Source organism: Bos indicus x Bos taurus, chromosome 20 (genome assembly GCF_003369695.1).
Source record: "Bos indicus x Bos taurus breed Angus x Brahman F1 hybrid chromosome 20, Bos_hybrid_MaternalHap_v2.0, whole genome shotgun sequence".
Taxonomy (NCBI): domain Eukaryota; kingdom Metazoa; phylum Chordata; class Mammalia; order Artiodactyla; family Bovidae; genus Bos; species Bos indicus x Bos taurus.
Window position 1 is genome coordinate 23,207,782 of NC_040095.1, and position 22,699 is coordinate 23,230,480.

General features: G+C 35.0%; 1 protein-coding gene across 1 annotated transcript in view; it reads right to left on the reverse strand.

The window, feature by feature from the left end:
• Positions 1-1,790: 1,790 nt before the first annotated feature.
• The window catches only part of DDX4 (DEAD-box helicase 4), a 65,233-nt gene continuing 44,324 nt past the window's right edge, over positions 1,791-22,699 (reverse strand). Inside the window, exons 14-21 of the mRNA XM_027520217.1 lie at positions 21,825-21,979; positions 19,128-19,257; positions 17,571-17,737; positions 12,912-13,057; positions 5,807-5,906; positions 4,760-5,030; positions 3,141-3,251; positions 1,791-2,491 (exon numbers count right to left, since the gene is read on the reverse strand). Coding sequence (XP_027376018.1) covers positions 2,405-2,491; positions 3,141-3,251; positions 4,760-5,030; positions 5,807-5,906; positions 12,912-13,057; positions 17,571-17,737; positions 19,128-19,257; positions 21,825-21,979 — 1,167 coding nt within the window. The 3' untranslated portion in view covers positions 1,791-2,404. The remainder of the gene's footprint in view (positions 2,492-3,140; positions 3,252-4,759; positions 5,031-5,806; positions 5,907-12,911; positions 13,058-17,570; positions 17,738-19,127; positions 19,258-21,824; positions 21,980-22,699) is intronic.

Consider the following 22,699-nt stretch of genomic DNA (forward strand, 5'->3'; position numbering starts at 1 on the left):
CTGCAGTCCATGGGGTCGCTAAGAGTCAGACACAACTGAGCAACTTCGCTTTCGCTTTCACACTTTGTGAGATGATAAAGGCACCCTACTTCTGTTTTTACATCACAACATCTGTAAACTATACATTTCCATTTCCAAAGTTAACATCTGCATTCTGTAACAAAGCCCTCTTGTTTTTTCTACAAGTTGGTTCTAAAACTGAAAATCAATAGGGTGTACATTATATAATTTGTTCTCTGCATGGGCCAGTTAACATAGTCTGATTATCTTTCCTTTACTGTTTTTCCAATTTTGTCACCTCTGTGTTTCTAGGGACAATTACTATAAATATTCCACAGACCAATTTGCTTTAACTTTGGATAAACTCTTAGAGCAATTTGCTTACCCTAGTGATATTTTTCCTTGTCTGTCTACCCTTTTTATATAAGCAACTAATTTTATTGTGATCAAATCTATTCACTGTTTCCCTCATGATTTCTGTCCTTTGAGCTTAATGTCAACTCTCATTCCCAAGTCAAAGGTTTAATCTTTAACTGTATTTTTTTGTAGTTGTAATTTTTACATGTCACACAGGGCTGATTTTTCATATGGCATGGGGGTAGGCATCTAGTTATCCCAGCAGAATCTGTTGAATGTTTCATTCCTCTTTTAATTTGTGATGCCTCATTTATTAACCAAATTCCTATAACAAGACATACATGTTCAGGAAATGCTGCTTTGGATATTTTAAGTGAATAATAACAAACACTTGAAACTGATTATTTTTGTCCCCCTGTATTTATGTCTAACTTGTTTTATGTTAATATTTTGGTTCATTTATTTAATGATTTATTAAGAATTTCTTAACAATCTAGACACGTAAGTTTTTTTTCCCCTTCTTCCCTCTTTTTTATAAAAATTATTATTCTTTATTTTAATTGGAGGCTAATTACTTTACAATATCGTAGTGGTTTTTGCCATACATTCACATGAAGCAGCCATGGGTGTACATGTGTTCCCCATCCTGACCCTCCCTCCCCATCCCATCCCTCAGGGTCATCCCAGTGCACCAGCCCTGAGAACCCTGTCTCATGCATCGAACGTGGACTGGCAATCTATTTCACATATGATAATATACATGTTTCAATGCTATTCTCTCAAATCATCCCACCCTTGCCTTCTCCCACAGAGTCCAAAAGTCTGTTCTTTATATCTGTGTCTCTTTTGCTGTCTAGCATATAGGGTAATCATTACCATCTTTCTAAATTCCATATATATGCATTCATATACTGTATTGGTGTTTTTTTTTCTGACTTACTTCACTCTGTATAATAGGCTCCAGTTTCATCCACCTCATTAGAACTGATTCAAATGCGTTCTTTTTAATAGCTGAGTAATACTCCATTGTATACATGTACCACAGCTTTCTTATCCATTCGTCTGCCGATGGACATCTAGGTTGCTTCCGTGTCCTGGCTATTGTAAACAGTGCTGCGATGAACATCGGGGTACACGTAGACACAGTAAGTTTAAGATATGTAATGGTAAGTGAAAAAAAGTTTTCACCCTCAATATTAAAATATCAAAAAGTTAATTATGGCAAGAGTGAACAACACTGTTTCTGTTGATATAGTTTGAGCTCAAAGAATGACTTTCATTACTGCATCTGTGTATTAATATATATTATACATATTCAATTTATATAAGACTTTTCACTTCATTGGTTTCACAAGACTCAAATAAAATTTCAAAATACAAGAGTTGAGAACTATAATCTGTAACAAGAAAAATTAAAAGTGCTGTTGGAAATCTTAGGGGGAAAAGAGTTTCATCCTTTATTTTTAAGGAGAAGTCTGTATATTATAAATATAATACAAACAGTTGTATCATTGAGTACAGAGTTCACGTTGCAAACATTAAAGCATGTTCATCACATATCTGATGATATAAAATCAAAACTGCTTTTAAAAGCTTGTCTTTCACTGTTTCTATCATGAAAATCATGTCATTACATTTCAGTGACACATATTGTTTAAAGGCTCCTTATAAGTAAAAATAGAACCCAATAATTTTTAACCAAAAGTGTATCCTATAATCCTGTTTGCTGTGGGATCAATAAACACTATACTAAGACATGGCATTTAGACATGAAATATGTCTAAAATCTTGAAGAATACAATAGAAATAGGCAAGACATTTAGAATGCTTTAATCTTTCTGGTTAACACCATTTGTATTAGTAACCGCAACGTTGTAACTTTTAGCATTTCACAGAACTAGTCAGTAAGGATTTTCTTAAGGGTGGGAGTAAGAACAGAAGGATAGGAGATGCAAGGTTTCATACTTCTGTTTTAAAAAATCAAAAATCAAAACTACTTTCTTCTCTGCATCAAAACTGTACCACAAACTTGCAGGTTGTTTTCGTTTTAATCCCATGACTCATCGTCTACTGGATTAGGAGCTTGTGTTGAAGAAAACCCTGCTGTGTTCAAAGAGCTCTTGCCGTGGTAATTCTTAAAAAACAAACAAACAAACATTTAATTTTATGCATCGTTAAAGTTACACTACTTAGACTGATAGTAAGGACTCAAGCTTTCTACCATTTCTTCCCCAAACAAAAAATTTCGTTCTCACTGAATCCAATCCATTTGAAAAAAGGTCCATATCAACCTAGGAAGTTTAAATTGCACAGAATTTTTAAAGAAAAAATGTAAGCCAATAGTTTTGGCAACTGGAAAAACAAAGCTCTTCACTTCAACGAATAAGCAGAAATACTTAATGACCAGTATGCCCACTGTTTCTGTATAAAAATTATGTTGCCTAGAAACTGACACAATAGAAAAGATATGCAACCACACTGCTATTATTTTATCTTACTTAATAATGTGGTCAGAATTCAAAAAATAATTACTACAAAATCTCAGAAGATCCCAAATTAGAATTTAAAATGTGAAAAGAAGGTGTTTGAGCATAAATCTTAAATTCCTTCCCTTTAAGACCAAAACTATATATGTACATAAAATATTTAGAGAAACATTAATCTTCCAGGCATGAAAAATAATGGCTTAACTTATTGTTATAGTTACTTCACAATATTAAGCACAACATTTACAAAGAGCAAATAACTAAAAGCCAATTTCTAAATTTTCCCCCTCAACTAACCTTTCTAGTATCGACTGATGCAAACACATTTCCTCTTGCATTACCACTGAAGCCAGGACCATATGTACTAAAGGCAATTTCTTCTAACCATGCAGGAACATCCTGTTGAGCCTTAAAAAAAATTAACTTCATAAACAACATGCATAAAGTCTCAAAAGATTCACATGTTTACTTTTCCTTCGAAAAAAGCAAGACAGTTCCAGAAAAACATCTACTTCTGCTTTATTGACTACACCAAAGCCTTTGACTGTGTGGATCACAACAAACTGGAAAATCCTTCAAGACATGGGAATACCAGACCACCTGACCTGCCTCCTGAGAAATCTGTATGCAGATCAAGAAGCAACAGTTAGAACTGGACATGGAACAACAGACTGGTTCCAAATAGGGAAAGGAGTATGTCAAGGCTGTATATTGTCACCCTGCTTATTTAATTTATATGCTGCTGCTGCTAAGTCGCTTGAGTCGTGTCCGACTCTGTGCAACCCCATAGACGGCAGCCCACCAGGCTCCCCCGTCCCTGGGATTCTCCAGGCAAGAACACTGGAGTGGGTTGCCATTTCCTCCTCCAATGCATGAAAGTGAAAAGTGAAAGTGAAGTCACTCAGTCGTGTCCGACTCTTAGCGACCCCATGGACTGCAGCCTACCAGGCTCCTCCGCCCGTGGGATTTTAGAGTACATCATGTGAAATGCTGGGCTGGATGAAGCACAAGGTAGAATCAAGACTGCCTGGAGAAATATCAATAACCTGAGATACGCAGACGACACCACCCTTATGGCAGAAAGCGAAGAACTAAAGAGCCTCTTGATGAAAGTGAAAGAAGAGAGTGAAAAAGTTGGCTTAAAGCTCAACATTCAGAAAACTAAGATCATGGCATCTGGTCCCATCAATTCAGGGCAAACAGATGGAGAAACAATGGAAACAGTGAGAGACTTTATTTTTGGGGGCTCCGAAATCACTACAGATGGTGACTACAGCCATGAAATTAAAAGATGCTTGCTCCTTGGAAGAAAAGCAGAAAAGCTATGACCAACCTAGACAGCATATTAAAAACCAGAGACATTATTTTGCCACCAAAGGTCTGTCTGGTCAAAGCTATGGTTTCTTCAGTAGTCATGTATGGATGTGAGAAGTGGACTTCAAAGAAAACTGAGTGCTGAAGAATTGATGCTTTTGAACTGTGATGTTGGAGAAGACTCTTGAGTCTCCTGGACTACAAGGAGATCAAACCAGTCAACCCTAAAGGAAATCAGTCCTGAATATTCATCGCAAGGACTGATGCTGAAGCTGAAGCTCCAATACTCTGGCCACCTGATGCAAAGAACTGACTCATTGGAAAAGACCCTGATGCTGGCAAAGATTGAAGGCAGGAGGAGAAGGGGATGACAGAAGATGAGATGGTTGGATGGCATCACCAACTCGATGGACATGAGTTCGAGTAAGCTCTGGGAGTTGGTGATGGACAGGGAAGCCTGGCATACTGCAGTGCATGGGGTTGCAAAGAGTCAGACACGACTGAGCAACTGAACTGAACTGAAAATCCATACATATAAAATGTCTGCTTTCAATGACAAGGTAAGAACACTATCCATTCAGTTTTAAAAATTAAAAACTTACATCTGATAGCACTTTCACTAGAGGCTGTGCTAACTGGCTATCTGATTCCAGATCAAAAAAGGAAATAGCTCTGCCAGTATTTCCACAACGACCAGTACGCCCAATTCGATGAACATATTCATCAATGGTAGAAGGAAGATCAAAATTAATAACATGCTGAACATTTTCAATATCCAGCCCTCGGGCAGCTACTGAAGTAGCAACAAGAACAGGGCACTTTCCACAGCGGAAATCTCCAAGAGCTTGCTCTCTTTCTCTCTGTTCACGATCACTTGAAAGAAAACAAAGCATGTATTAGAATAGCCCTTAAGAAAATTATTAAAGACAACCATTAAAATTCAATGGATAGATTTCTTTTTGGATAAGTTCAATGGATAACAGTAAAACAAAAATAGCAACAGTTAACATTAATGTCTACTTCTTACATACAAAGTATTATACTAATTTCTTGTAAGTCATCATTTAATTCTCACAATAATACTTTGAGGTCAGGACAATTAACTCCATTTGCAGATGAAGGTGACAGCTAATACCTACAGCCAAAATACAGACTCAAATGCGACAAACATCAAATCTTACCAACTAATAAACTGTTTCTAGTTTTGACAAAAAATACACAACTAGTTGATCAAATGCTTTCTCAAAAATTCCTGATTTTTTTAAAGTATAATCTCGGAATTCTACATATTCACCAATTAATATTTTAGATCTCCTAGTAAAGTGCCAATGAAGTTGTGTTACTATGACATTTTTGAGGCCCAGTGAAAAAAATACCAAGCACTGGACAGATTAGCTGAATAAGCACCTAGATCTAAGGATTAGAGAGACTAAGTGAGACTGCTTGATAATCATGATGAGGAACTTAAGATACTTCTAACTCATCCATCCCAGCCACTTGGTTCTTATAAAAACTTAAAGATGAAGAATAATAGCTAGATCTTGAGATCCTAATTCCAGGATTTTTTACTAGTTAAATATACCAACATTTCTTAACAAATGACAAATAGAAGTTACCTCCTTACTAGGAAATCATAATAATCTACTCACCCATGAATACTTGTTGTTGATATTTTTTCTTGACAAAGAAAAGTGGCAATAAAATCTGCTTTTTTCTTAGTTTCAACAAAGACCATAGTTCTTTCATCACCTACAAGACAATGAAACATTCAAACTACAAAATTAGGAAAAGAAAAAAAAGCATAGGGTGAGTAGGAAACTGTCTTATTCACCACTGTATTCCCAGCACCTAAACTCAGGCCTGATAGGTAAGAGCAATTCAAATATTTCCTGAGTGGATAAATGTCAAAGATAGAGAGACAAGGACTTTTTCCTACTTTATGACTAAAAAAAAAAGAAAAATGACCGCTTGCCCCTTGCCTTCATAGGCCAACCAATAAGTAGAGACTTAGGGAAAGATAAATGATATCTACCTGCCAACTCTTAGCAGTTCCAAATTTGGCTCCAGCCCTTCATTTCCCTCTCTATAAATAAATTCCTTTGTTCTTCCCATGGTTATAGAATCTATTATTTTACCTTGACTGCCAGAGGCATTCATAATAATTGCATTCAACCCAGGGCTGACAAACTCTACAATATTCTATGTTTCAACATTATCTCAATTCAAACCCTTTAATCCCCAAAGTATCTTATATATATAGATATATAAGATATTATCTCAGGGTCTTAACACATTAAAGAATATTTACTTGTTAGCTTTGTTAATTGGTTTAAATATAAGCATGAGCCAAAGACTCTTCCACACCAAGAAATTTTCTATAAAATGTTAGAGAGGAAAGATAATAATCTATAGCCTGAATAGAAGTAACAAGGTGTTACTTTTCGTAATCCCACTCCTCCATGTCCCTATCAGCTGTCTCCATTTATTAACAAACATTTAGCACCCAGTAGATGCCAGTATCTATTCTAGATACTGAAAACACAGCAAATAAAACAAAGCACCTGCACTCATTGTGGAGAGGTAAATAACAAATATGATGCATTAAGTCTAAAAAAGAAAAAAATTTAGCAGAATAAAGGGCCAAATGGGTTTATGCACCTTCTCTAATTAGATGACATCTGAGGACAGATATTACTAAACAAGTGAACTATTCAGATATCTGAAGAAACAATATTATAGGTCAGAGGTAAGAACAAATATAAAGGTTCTAAGGTATAGGTGTTCTTTACGTGCTCACAAACAAACAAACAAACCAGAAAAGAGGTCCCCATCTGGTTTTTACGTTCTAGGCAGAGGGAATATCAAGAACAAAGGCAATGAGGTAGAACCATGTCTGGTACATGTGGGGATGAGTAATGAGCAAAGTGCAGCTAGAATAGGGTAAGCAATGGAGAGCAGCAGGATTTGGAGAGGGATGATGGAAGCCATTTCATGAAGTGCCCTGAAATCCACTGAAAGATCTTTACTTTGAGGAGGGAAGCCATTGGGTTTGGAGGCAAGAAGTAGATCTGATCTTTGTTTTAACTTAGCAACTGATGGGTTCTGATATAGTTTGATGCTAGACAGAAACAAGAGGACTCTGCTGACAGATCAGATATGTACACTGGAGAAAGAAATCAAAGATGCCTCATATTTTTGTGTCTGAACAACTGGAATGAGTGTCAGTCGCTCAGTCATGTCCGATTGATTCTTTGTGACCCCATGGACTATAGCCCACCAGGCACCTCTGTCCCTGGAATTCTCCCGGCAAGATACTGAATGGAATGTCTTAAGTAAGATAGTAGGACTGCAAAAAAGGAAGGTTTTAGAGGTGATATTTAATCTCAGATATCAGAAAACCAGGTAGGAAATCAAGAGAATGACTGATTCCTACAGTAATAAATGAGTTATATCCTTGAGACATAGTCATTTTATTAATGAGTAATGATTTTGTCAAAAATTATCTTTCAACAGTTTTGGAGATCATATATCAAGATGCCCAATGCCAAAACTGATTCATTTGATATAGTCAGGTACATAATACTACTATGCAGCTTAAAGCCTTGATCTCATCTTTTCCTGGTTCCCCAGTGTGAATCCCGCCAGGCTCCTCTATCCATGGGATTCTCCAGGCAAGAATACTGGAGTGGGCTGCCATGCCTTCCTCCAGGGGGCATCTACCTGACCTAGGGATTAAATCCACATCTCCTGCGTATCCTACACTGAAGGTATCCTGTGTACCACTGAGCCACTGGGAAAGTCCCCCACGCCCCCAACAAAAAAAGATGAAATGTGTTAAAATTTTAACAAATTCAAGCAATTAGCATGGAACTATTTCCTGATTTACTGTTTAACGCCTTTACTTACAATATGAAAGGTTCTTCTTTCTCTTCCTTATAATCAGCCTATATAGCAGAGAATCTTTTGACTTTATCATGTCTTTGGTTGTTTAAAGAGAAAAAGACCTTTATGAAAGATCTATTGTTCTTTATAACCACGTTACCTTCTACTCTAATTTTTAAATGCTTTGTCACTTCAATTAAATTACTACCGAAGAACTAAGCAATCTTACACTAGTAAAATGTTCAACTCTCTTCTGACAACTTTTGATTTTGTTTTTTTAAGATCAGACTATAAATTTAGACCTAACAGAAGCAGAAGATATTAAGAGGTGGCAAGAATACACAGAAGAACTGTACAAAAAAGATCTTCACGACCAAGATAATCACGATAGTGTGATCACTCACCTAGAGCCAGACATCCTGGAATGTGAAGTCAAGTGAGCCTTAGGAAGCATCACTACGAGCAAAGCTAGTGGAGGTGATAGAATTCCAATTGAGCTATTTCAAATCCTCAAAGATGATGCTGTGAAAGTGCTGCACTCAATATGCCAGCAAATTTGGAAAACTCAGCAGTGGCCACAGGACTGGAAAGGGTCAGTTTTCATTCCAATCCCAAAGAAAGGCAATGCCAAAGAATGCTCAAACTACCGCACAATTGCACTCATCTCACGTGCTAGCAAAGTAATGCTCAAAATTCTCCAAGCCAGGCTTCAGCAATATGTGAACCATGAACTTCCAGATGTTCAAGCTGGTTTTAGAAAAGGCAGAGGAACCAGAGATCAAATTGCCAACATCTGCTGGATCATGGAAAAAGCAAGAGAGTTCCAGAAAAACATCTATTTCTGCTTTATTGACTATGCCAAAGCCTTTGACTGTGTGGATCACAATAAACTGTGGAAAATTCTGAAAGAGATGGGAATACCAGACCACCTGACCTGCCTCTTGAGAAACCTATATGCAGGTCAGGAAGCAACAGTTAGAACTGGACATGGAACAACAGACTGGTTCCAAATAGGAAAAGGAGTACATCAAGGCTGTATATTGTCACCCTGTTTATTTAACTTATATGCAGAGTACATCATGAGAAACACTGGGCTAGAGGAAGCACAAGCTGGGTTCAAGATTTCTGGGAGAAATATCAATAACCTTAGATATGCAGATGACACCACCCTTAAATGGCAGAAAGTGAAGAAGAACTAAAGAGCCTCTTGATGAAAGTGAGAGTGAAAAAGTTGGCTTAAAGCTCAACATTCAGAAAACGAAGATCATGGCATCCGGTCCCATCACTTCGTGGCAAATATATGGGGAAACAGTGGAAGCAGTGGCTGACTTTATTTTTCTGGGCTCCAAAATCACTGCAGATGGTGATTGCAGCCATGAAATTAAAAGATGGTTACTCCTTGGAAGGAAAGTTATGACCAACCTAGACAGAATATTAAAAAGCAGAGACATTACTTTGTCAACAAAGGTCCATCTAGTCAAGGCTATAGTTTTTCCAGTGGTCATATATGGATGTGAGAGTTGGACTATAAAGAAAGCTGAGTGCCGAAGAATTGATGCTTTTGAACTGTGGTGTTGGAGAAGACTCTTGAGAGTCCCGGGGACTGGAAGAAGATCCAACCAGTCCATCCTAAAGGAGATCAGTCATGGGTGTTCACTGGAAGGACTAATGTTGAAGCTGAAACTCCAATACTTTGGACACCTGATGTGAAGAGCTGAGTCACTGGAAAAGACCCTGATGCTGGGAAAGATTGAGGGCAGGAGGAGAAGGGGACGACAGAGGATGAAATGGTTGGATGGCATCACCAACTCAATGGACATGGGTTTGGGTGGACTACGGAAGTTGGTGATGGACAGGGAGGCCTGGCATGCTGTGGTTCATGGGGTCACAAAGAGTAGGACACGACTGAACGATTGAACTGAACTGATAAATTTAGAAGAAATCCACCTAAACTACTTCTGAGATTTCTCAGAGAACCCCAGGGAAAAGACAGGCTTTTTATTTTACCATATAAAATAAAAGAGAGGCTAAAAATAATTAAGCTTGTATAGAATGTTATTACTTTCAGGAGTTGTGTGGTAAGAACTGTTGTATCAGAAGACATTAAGCTTTCCCTAGGTTGAAATGCATAGGTAAAAATGTTATTCATACATTTCAAAACTGTTTACTTTATGAAAAGTTCCTAGAATTATGTAAATTCTCTTGCTGTTCATAATACTTTTTTTAAACTTCAGGAGAAACACTGACCAAGACACTTATGAAAGAACTCTAAACAGGTTTTCTGTATATTTCAGAGGCTTGGAGGTACACTGCTCCATACAACCAAATTTGTTTGTAGATTTATTCTTATTTTCAGCCTTCATCAGATCTTTCGTATTTAACAATGATCACTAATAACCACAACCATTCTCTGTCAACTACAGACAGTTTCTGTTTTGTTTTGATGCTTGTCCAAAGACTTTCTATAAACCAGAGAATTTCTATCATTAGTGAAGAAGAACAGACTCCAAGTCTTGTGGGAAAAGGACTGTTTCAGGCACTTCAAACTATTGATACCTCAAGATAGAAGGCTGGAAACTGACATTTTGACAACTTGCAAAGATCACTGGATTGAGGATAATTTCTAGAACTGTTTATAGTCCAAAAGCAGATGGAATCTGCAGACAGATTCAATGAAACAAGAATCAATTACATTAAAAATCTGGGGAAATTAGAAGAGAGGAATTCACTTAAATTTCTAGGTACTGTAAATGATATATGATAAGTATTTTAGACTTAGTTTCCTATTCTTCAAAGACCTTTACAACTTCAATCTCAGATTTCTTATGAAAACTATCTAGAAGTTAATTTTGTGACTTTCATAGTTGTTCAATATTGTACGGCTCTAGATTTGTGAAACAAACTTGAAGAGGCCTTTGTTATGGAACAGTCTTGCTGCACCTATGAAAATAGGCCAAACATAATGAGATCAGCCTTTCTTGTGATCAAGAATAATCTGAGATTATTGTGGCTATGTGGGAATACAGGTTGTCAGAAAAAACTGTTGAAGACTCTGAAATGAGCAAAGCTGATACTGACTAGCATACCCTTCAAGGTTGTCTGTACCTTTTACTACCTCGGTTTTATACCTCTACTGCAACTGAGAGCAATGCAAATGATTCTTATTGATAAAAATATAAATGAAAATCTTCCCTCAAATGTAACAGATTATTACGCTTTGTGGATACTGATTAATTTTGCATCTATTTATAAATTCATCTTAGTCTTCCTGATATCCTACACATAAATGTGTTCTTTGAATTCTCCTCTGAACTGGCTATAACATCTTACTAGTTCCCTTTGTAATTAATGAGCTCAATAAAATCTTTGACACCTGTTCATTTAAAATTATGAAAAAGGCAGTTGGTATACTACTATGAAATAATGAAACCTATACATTTTAAAAGCAAAAGAGGAAAGCTACCAGATTTAAGTTAATGATTAGAAAAAGAGATAAATTTATATGAACAAAAATACGTAAAATATGATATACAGCATAACATTTCTATGCAAAGCAAAAAGAAACCAAGAATAATAAATTATGAACTACAAAACATTTAACCTTTCAATTAATACAGAAGTATACCAACAGTGCTTATATGCTGACCTCAAAGGTTTCCCAAAGGGAAACCAGAACTTTTGAAACACTATCTTCAGCAGAATTATTCTCAAACTTCATTCCATAAATTCATATATAAAAAGTCTTAAGATAACTATACTAGAAATGTCCTCTAACTTCAGCAAAACCATGTATTACTTATCTCCTGTTGCATTTGGAACTTCAATTTATACTGGGCAAGTTATTTGACATCTCTGTATTTCAGTGCCCTCAACCTTAAAATGAGGGTAACAAACCCCACCCTCAGAAGGTTGTTTTGAGAATTAAATGAGTGGACACATGTAAAACAATCAGAATAGTATATGGCCCACAACAATTATTATTTTTATTTTGCATGCAATAGTACCTGCTATGAAACAGATCATGAAGTAAAACTAATAACATTTCTCAAACTCAAGATGAATATTTGGTTTTTAAAGTTTTTTTTATATAAAACTCAGAAAAAATTGAAGACTAGAAGCCTTTTAAAAGCATTTCTAAATCAACTTCTTATTGTTGGAAATTAGAAAGCTTCTTGCCTTTTTATTCCCCATTCCTAACATTGACTTCAAACTGAAACAGACACTTAAAATGGAGGATGAGGAGAAAGGATCCATATGATACATTTAGCCTGTGAGGCAACAAAAAAAATATTAAAATGGCCATATTATAAAATTTTATTTCCAGGCATAAACTAAAGCTATCTCAATCAAACAAAGAAATACAACTTTCCATAAAAACTAGCTTTTTTGAAGGGAGGGATAGAGTTTCTCATTAACATTGTAAGGAATAGAATTAGACCATTAAAGTCCCTTCTAGCTCCAAAATTCTTTAAATATATGAATACAGGAAGCCTTAGAGAGCAAAAACTGGGAATTAGAAATACAACAAAGATCTTACTTTTAGTGGAGTAAATAGAGCTTGAGGTAAAGATATGTTACTAATCCTTTCTATTTTCTAAAACAAAAACATATATATTTCTACTGGAATAGTTTTTGGTCAAGCATTGTTAAAGTCTCAAACTCTTCCTATTTTTTTTTTTAACATTTATGGAGGAAAAACAACTATACTGCTATATAATTTTCTTATGATTTGATTTTCTGGTAAAAGAATTTTAGAGGAAGAAGAAACAGTGAAAACTTATTTAACTCATGCCAAATAATGCTTAAAGTCTTTTCTAAAAGTAATTTTTGTAAAAATCAAAATCATGACAAAAGATAATCAACATAAGATACCTATGTTTCGTAGAATTTCAACAAGTTTTTCTCTTTTTGAGTACTGGCCAACTTGAAGAATGGTCTGCTGAACATCTCTACATGCTCCACCCACTTGTCCAACAGCAACAAACAAATAATTCGACTTTAAAAACTCCCCAGCCAACCTTGAAAGACAAAAGAGCATTCCTTAACTTATTCTCTTCCATTAATACTAATAATATTCACTGAATTCCTGCAAGTGTTACTTCAACATTTATAAGCCAGATTATAACATTTATAAACCAGATTATAACAGTCATAATAAGAGATGGTAGATATTACATCATCCAAGAATTACTTTCAAGTATCATTGTAAAATGTTAGCATTTTGCAAAACACTTATTACGAATGTAAAAGTCTGTGTCAAATGATGGCTAAGTAATTTCAAGTGGAGCCCTGACCACACGAAACTATATAAAATGTGTATACAACAAAAGTATGCTAAACCATCAGACTACAGCAAGCAGGAATTTTTTAATTAAAGATTAAAATGCAAACCTACAGCAAAAATTCTGTTCTTCATTCAATGCCTTCATATATGCTATTTATAAGAGTTGGTTCCTGAAAATATGAGCTGTTAAATTAGTGTACTTCAAATGAACTATAATATTCTGAGCAAACCAGATCTTAAGTCAATGCTTTTCACATCAAGACAAACAAAGAAAATGATAATATCTGTAGAGCATAACTGTTGAAAAAAATGAGACCAGGTGAACAGACTAGGGGCTAGGCCACACCAAGCTGCAGATGATCTCCCCAAAGTTTGAGGGTATCAGCTTCCTGACACACACACAACTCACGGACAACATATAATGAAGAAGCCCTGCTTTAGATCACAGAAACATGGGGTGGGGAGAAGGGGAACTGCCGATTATAGAGCAAGTTTGGGAGGAAAAAAGAGGAGGTCATGGAGCAGTCCTCCTCTCTCCTACATAGCAATCTCTTACTTTCTAGTCATTTCCTAGCATATCAAGAAAATAGTTCAAACTCCACATATCTAGAATCTTAATAAATCACTGTTGCTTCTTTTCCTTCATCTGCTCTCTTACCATAAAAGAAAAACTTCTTGTTCATATACTACTTCTAGAGTCAAGAACCCTTTCATCCAGGCACAAACCTTGACATTATCTAAAATTCTTATCAATCATCCTTTACACTCATTAAAATATATACTAAGTATATATATTAAAATATATACATATATATATGTATTAAAATATAGACACACAGTACCTGGCCTATGTGGTATAAGGTAGTGTGTATAAAGATGAACATGATGATCTCTGCCTGTGTTGCTCAGCATAAATATAGCTATAAAAAGCAATTACTATAACTTAAAAATATTTTTAGTTTAATATTTACATATTTTAATTATTTAATGCTTTACTATAGTAAGCTAGTGCTATAACAGTTAACACTGATTGAACCTTACTATGTTACAAGAAAACTGAAAAGTGTTTTAAATAATTTCTTTCACAAGAAAGAGGGTTCCTTTATAAGACTGGCAGGAAATGGATGAAATGATGTCTATTAAGAGTCTTCAAGTTTAAAGCTTGATCTAAGGAAGAAGCAAGCAAGAACATGAAATAGTGATGACTAAGGAAAAGCACTCTATGCAGAAGGAAAGAAGAAATAAGGATTAAATAATGAAGAGGAACAGAATTCGGCTTGCGTAGCCAAAAATCCCATGGACGGAGGAGCCTGGTAGGCTGCAGTCCATGGGGTCGCTAAGAGTCGGACACGACTGAGCGACTTCACTTTCACTTTTCACTTTCATGCATTTGAGGAGGAAATGGCAACCCACTCCAGTGTTCTTGCCTGGAGAATCCCAGGGACGGTGGGGCCTGGTGGGCTGCCGTCTATGGCGTCGCACAGAGTCGGACACAACTGAAGAGACTTAGCAGCAGCAGCAGCCAATAGGAAATACTCTAAATAAGCCAGAAATCATTCCAAGGAATAAAGTGGCAAATGAGGCAAAAATTGTCATGTATAAAACCATTTAAAAGTTGGTTAGTCTGTGGAAATGGAAAGACATGGGAGAATTTATTTTAAATAAATGGCAATAAAGATGAGACTTAGTTTTGCAATTTTAACAGCCCAAAAGTCAAACTACAGACATATTAGAAAGCTACTATCAATAAGCAGAGGGGAACTTAAAAGGACCTAAAATAAGGTGGTAAACAGAGAAGAAACTAACAAATTTGCAATATTATAGAGATAACTGCCAAGTTGAATACTTTTGAAGGGCAGAGTTAAAGGAGTATGAGGGAGGAATCAACATGCTTCAAACGACTTTGGTTTCGAAAGACCTTGAGGCCAACAAGGAAAACTGGAAAGAAAAAAAGAGGGAGCTGAAGAAGAGGTTCAATTTTGTACCTGATGAACGTGAGTTACTGGTAATTCATATAAGAGGAAAAATAATCCTGAAGAGTTAAATCTAAAAGTCTGAAGCTGAGGAGAGAGATTAAACATACAGGTAATAATCAGGCTGTTTGTTTTTTGATATTTACTTATACAAGTTCTTCATGTATTTTGAATATTAACCCCTCATTGAACATATTGTTTACAAATATCTTCTCCCAATCAGTACACTGTCTTTGGGTTTCTTCAAGATTTCTTTCATAGTGTAAGACAAACAACCCAATTTTTTTAAATGGGCAGAGGTCCTGAATAGACATTTTCCCAAAGAAGACATACAGATGGCCAATAGGCACATGAAAAGGTGCTCAGTAACACTAATCATCAGGGAAAGGCAAATCAAAACTACTATGAGATATCACTGCACACCTGTCAGAATGGCTATTATCAAAAAGACAAGAAACAACAAGGGCTGGCAAGATGTGGAGAAAAGAGAATCCACATGCACCGATGGTGAGAGTGTAAACTGGTACAACCACTAGAGAAAACAGAATGGGCATTTTTCAAAAAATTCAAAAATAAAACTACCACAGCAAACAATTGAGTAAATATCTGAAGAAAATGAAATCACTAAAATGAAAAGATACATGTATCCCAATGTTCATAGTAGCATTATTTACAATAGACAAGATATGAAAACAACCTAAGTTTCCATCAACAAATGAATGGATAAAGAAGATGTGGTACACACACACATACACACACAATGGAATATTACTCAGCCATAGAAAATAATGAAATTTTGCCATCTTCAATAACATGGATGAATCTGGAGGTAATTATATTTAGTAAAAGAAGTCAGAAAGAATACTGTACATTTTCACTTATAAGTGGAATCTAAAAAATAAAACAAAGGAACAAATATAACAAAACAAACAGACTCAGATATTGAGAATAAACCAATGGTCACCAAAAGGGAGGGGGCCAGGAGAGTAGTAAAATAGGTGAAGAGGATTGAGTTACAATCTGCTAGGTATAAAATAATTGAGTTACAAAGACAGAATGTACAGCATAAGGAACATACTTAACATTTTATAACTTTGTATGGAATATATTCTATAAAATATTAAATTACTAAGTTGTACACTTGAAAGTAATATAATATTGTAAGTCAACTATACTTCAATCAAAAAATTACAGGTAATAAATTTGGGAGAACATACAGGTAGAAATGCAAGCCAAGGATATGGTTCAGGGAATATGCAGAATGCGAAAAATGGACTTCAGATGGAATAATAGGCAATTTGTAACATTTAAAAGCAGATAGTAAAGCAATCATTCAGTAGGAACCAAAGATCTTTATGGAGTATATGGGTCTGGGAACCAAAGGATCCAAGCTAGAGTGGCCCATTTACCATGACTCCCGGTGACCCACACAGGAAATTGTGCTTACTGCACTGACTACAAGTATTGGAGGTCTTGGTTCCCATAGGGGCTTCCCTAGTGGCTCAGAAGGTAAAGCGTCTGCCTGCAATGTAGGAGACCCGGGTTCAATTCCTGGATCAGGAATATCCCCTGGAGAAGGAAATGGCAACCCACTACAGTACCCTTGCCTGGAAAATCCCATGGACGGAGAAGCCTGGTAGGCTACAATTCATGGGGTCGCAAAGAGTCAGACACGACTGAGCGACTTCCCTTAACAGTTCCACCAGAGAAAACAGGAGTTTTACTGAACTGTTTAAGCTAGAGCTGCTGTATGGGTACTTCAGGTTCCCTGTTGCCAAGGGATTAGCAGGCAGAAAGAAGAGTCACCATTCTAGCAGGAGTATGTTATGCTAACCTCAGAACTCACAGAACACACAGTGTATTTATGATACTCAAATATCTGCCAACAATTAGTACATAAATTTCCTAATACAAGTGCAATTCCCCTAAGTTCTATAATTTGGGGTCGAAGAGGGGGCACCACCATAAAAATATTTTTATTTAGTAAGCACTTACTAAATCCTAGCTAGGTGCTACGTGCTCTTATTTTCTCTCTCACACAACCACACACACTCTAATAAGATGCAATGCTAATGCAAAGCCAGGAATTAAAGTGAGAAACAAGGGAAAATATAGTAAAATATAGTAAATTTAGAAATACTTTTAAACTATCAATGTTATAATCCTAAATTTTTTAAAAAAGTAAATCTCTCAGGAATAAGATATTCACATTAGTTCTCCTGCTGTAAAAGCATTTTAGTACATAGCAGCTACTTCTAGGAAGAAAAAATTTACCTTTGAATTTCTTCTGGAAAAGTTGCACTGAACATAAGGGTCTGACGCTGTTCCTTTGATGGCATTCCTGGGCAGGAAATTAACTTTTTCATCTCTGGTCCAAAACCCATATCCAGCATGCGATCAGCTTCATCCAAAACTAAGTATTTGACTTGTCTGAGACCAATCTTTTAGGATATTTTCAAGGGTTAGAGCAAAGAATGCATACTAATTAGTATAGTAGTTGATATATTAAATGAAAATATTCTCATCAAGTCTAACTATTAATATATTCTCAAAGATGAAGATTAGAAATCAATGCATACAATGAAGAGACCACTGTTATGGATAGGTAATAGTATTAGTGTTCATTTCAGTTCTCAATTTTGTCTTATGTTATAAAACATTTCATAAAACTGAAAAAAAACCAAAACATTTAGATCAGTATTACACAATAGACCTTTCTGTAATTACTTAAAAATTCTATATCTTCACTATTAGCCAGTAGCCATATGCAGCTATTAAGCACTTGAAATGTAGTTAGCATGCCTGAAGAACAAATTTTTAATTTTATATCAGTTAAAATGTAAATATCCACATGTAGCTAGTGACTACTGTATTAGACAGCACATATCTAGACTACATTATCTGATAAAGTCAGGCTATTTCAATGTAAGAAATAAAATTTCTTAACAGCATGACATTATCAAATGGCCTATAACTGACAAATTTATTTCTAACTCCTTTAAACCCTTAATAAATCCCTGATTCTCTAATCACTCAGGAACAACTGGGAAACTTTTCTTACCTATCATGAATACTTAGTGCTAAAAACAGAAGCACATATTTGCAAAAAGAAAACGAGTGATTTTGTTACCCCATGGAAGATGGGAAACAAGGTGGGAATCAAGGTGAATTTCTCTGGATATTCTTAATAAGTAAAGAAAAATTCCTTTCTGCAAAAAGAGCATATTTTTAATAATCCCTTTAGAGAACAGTCTTTAAAAAGCAAAGCAGGGTCATGAAAGTGAACTGAAAATACTGATATAGAGATGTAATGATGTGGTATATGAATATTGAAAATAAATAGCCCTAAAATCTCTCTCCAAAGACAGAAACTTAACAATCCTGGATAATATGACTCTCACACTTAAAACAGGAGACAAAATTACTGATGCCACAAAGGTTTTCTTCCAGGAAAAAAAAATGAGTTCCTCAAGACATACATGAAACTAGAAAAAAGCATTGATTTCATTTTTCTCCCAGAGTAGTGGGTCTAGGATATGGATTCTGGAATTAGATCCAGATTCTAACCCTATCACTTACTAGAGCTAATTTAGAGATTAAAATAAATTACATAATCTCACTAAAAGTTTGTTTTCCCAAGTATAAAATGGAAAATACTATTTACTTATTTGTATTAAGATTTATATAAGAAAGCATTCAAGGAATCAGAAGGGAGCCTAATATACAAATGGTACTGTAATGAACATACATATCTTTACACAAGTTTCTCTCTTTCCCAAACAAAACAATTACTAGTCAATCTCACAACTTTGTTAACTGTCTAGAGCCTACCTTTTCTTTGCCTATGACATCCATCAGTCTCCCAGGAGTAGCACATAATATATTACAGCCTTGTACTATTTGTCGAATTGAATGCCCCAACTGGGTTCCCCCATATATGACAACTGCTCTTACACAAGTCCTATTGACAATAAACATAAATGTCATTTTCTAGTTGCTTGAAAATTAGTCATTTGTTTTTAATGAGATGTAAAATGAAATACATAAAGAAAGAGCTAATACATTCAACATTTCTTTTACAGTTCTTCCCCGAAAGTTGAAAAGCTGCAGTAAAAAAAATATCTGCAACTTGTCTGATAGAGCTCTTCAAAAACAATGATAAACACAACCAACACCCACACAATGGGCCAACAACATGAACAAATGTTCATTAAAAATACAAATGGTTTTTAAACACTTTAAGTTCAATATTACTTTTAAAAGCAAAAAAGCAAAACAAATGAAGTCTAACAAAATCTTCCCTCAAGTGTGATAATGCCATGTTAAGCCAGTGTAGGGAAACTGGCACTCAGGGGGATAAACTGATACAATCCCTTTCACTATTTTAGTCTCGATTAAAATTTTAAAACTTATTTTCCCAATAAATTCATATATAGGATTTTCCCTCAGATATGTCCCCACAAATGGGTAAATATGACTGTGTAATATAATCACTGCTAACATGATTTTTAGTATCGAAAGACTGAAAACTATCTAATTGTCTAACAATAAAAAACAGAATTATAGGCCTTCCTTACAAAAGAACTAAGCATCTATAAAGAGGAGTACAGTTCTATGGTAAGTGTTAGCTCCAACATATACCATTTTTTTAAAAGGGTGGCAACCAAGCTTAGTATGCTAAGATTTGTTGAGAGGAGAATTAAAGTGCATACATGTGCACCAGCTCTTTCTATACTTTTTCACATAAAACTGGTAATAGTGTGCAAACTTTAAAGAGGAGGATTAAAGATAGTTAGATACTTCTCAGTTTTTTGCCACAAAAATGTTCCAACAAATATCCACATACTAATACAATTTTGTGTACACATATTATCTGAAATACCATTATTGTTTAAAAAAAGAAAAAACTTTTATCTTTTACTTGATTTAAAAGCTCGAAGAGCAACACAGTACATGGGGCTAAGAAATAAAACACTGATATAAGCAATGTACATCTACTTCTTACAAAAGATCTGTCAAGCTTAACATTAAAAGAATTTTAATTTTTCTCCTCTAATTTCAAATTAACTGATTTATACAAAATAAAAGGTGAAGGTTCTAGATAGAAAGCTCTAAAGAATTGTACAGAAAAACACTAATATACCAACAGATAAATGGGTAGACAACAAATGGATAATTCACAGGAAAAATGTACAAAGCATTCAAAAAGGAGTTCAACCTCTAAATAACCAAATAAATGAAAACATGAAGATAGTTGTAGTGATTTTAAAATACGTACACAAAATCTTCAATACACCTTCCTTTAAATATAGATCCTAACTCCCCTCCTCCAAAGATGTGTGCAAGGCTGGCCTCATAGGTATACAACCTGTGCAGTCATACAGAGTCCTATGCTTAAAAAAGACCTGAGCCTGGTTTAATATTCTATTTGCTGCTTTAAAATTCATCATAATTTTTTTAACAAATAACCTTGTATTTTCATTTTGAGCTAGTTCTCGCAAATCATACAGTCCTGAGTATGAGCTAGACTTAGTGACCTGCTTAGTAATGAACAGAATACAGCAAAAGTGACTGCAACTATCTTAAAAAGTCACAGAAACCTCCTCCTTGCTCTTTCTCACTGACTCTTCAATCTAAGTGAAGCCAGCTGTCATTTCTTAGAGATGACCATTCTTACAGACAGATCCAATAAAGCCAGATGACTGTAATTCTAAATGACATCTTGTCTGCAACCTCATGAGATGCCAAGCCAGAAACACCCAGCTAAACTGTTCCTCAATTTCTAACCTTCAGAAACTGTACGATAATAATATGTATTGTTTTGAGCAACTAGGTTTTAAGGTAAGCAGCAACAGATAACTAATATAATACCAAATAGTGGCAAAGTGTATAGTGAAGTTAGCATTTTCAAATACTGCTGGTAGAATGCAAGCTTTAAAATAACTTCATATTCTTTAACATTAAATCTATTAAATCTACTCTAATAAAATACTTAAAACATAAAAGTAGAAAAAGTTTATAAGCAAGCTGTTCATTAAAGCAAGAACTGCTTTTATTTATAGTAGCCCCAAATTAGAAACAACTTAAATCTCCCAAATAGAGAAATAAAATACAAACACATGGACAATCTTACAGTCATTAAAAATTAGGTCTGATTGTTAAATAAGCAGTTATCCATTTTACTAAGTTATGTGTTAAAGAAACATTAACACATGGAAAATTATTAGGAATAGAAAATTATTAGGAACACCATAAACTCATTTTTAAACATATACTTAAAAACTACCAGAAAACACATGAATATGTCCACTGTCTTATCATTCTACTTCTATCATCATCTAATTTTTAATAAGCATTTTTAAAAATAGATTCTATAAATAAGATTATGAAAAAGTCAACTTCAGTCAAGTAACACCAAATTAAATTATAGGACTGCATTCTTCTTCATGTACTGAGTTCTTCCCAAAATAAATACAATAATTCTCTAAAGAAAAACTTGTTTGTGAGTGGCATTCCAGATGTACTTACCCAAAAGAAAATTTTCTGGCTTCCAAATAGATCTGATTGATCAACTCTCGAGTTGGTGCTACAATAATACACTCTGGTTCCTGCAGTTCTTTAAAACGACTGGCAGTTATTCCATCACGCATCATATGAGCCAAAATTGGCAAGAGAAAAGCTGCCTAGAAGTTAAATTGCATAACTTACAAATTTATAGGGCATCATCCTTTTCCCTATGGCAACCTATTCCTCATGTCTTTATATCCTTTAGCTTCTTCTTTCATCTTTTTGATAAATTTAAAATGACAAAGGGAAATAATTTTTATTTCAATGAGTTTCTAACATTTTGGTCATCATGTTCATATTATACAATATAAAATGTTTGATAAAGTTAATCTATCTTATGAAACTATCTTTTGTGCTTTAAAAAAAAAAACACAACCGAAGATTCTAAATAAACAAACATTAACTTATTTTGAGAGGTTAATGAGGAATGTAGCATTTATTCTAAATGATTCCTTTTGAGGTAGAAATAAAATCAGAATGCATGACAAAAGTGGTCCACAAAGCAGAACAAAAATTGGGAAAGCATTCATTTGGATTACTAGACGTATCACCCTTGTAAAAGTTACATATGGCAAGAGAAACTTTGTGCTACGGTTTTCTTATTAAATAAGACACTAAAATCTACCTCCAAAACCACATTTAAGTCACACATTAGCTGCTATATTGTACAGCTTATTTTCACTTATTTTCCTTTCACCTCTACTATGGAGGATTTTTAAGACTAATATAGTATGAGGTAAGACTATGATCCTGGAAATGACAATCTTTAATGTTCATCTCATGGAGCCCTATTTAATTCACAAATCTCACAGTTTATTCCTACGACCAACTTGGTC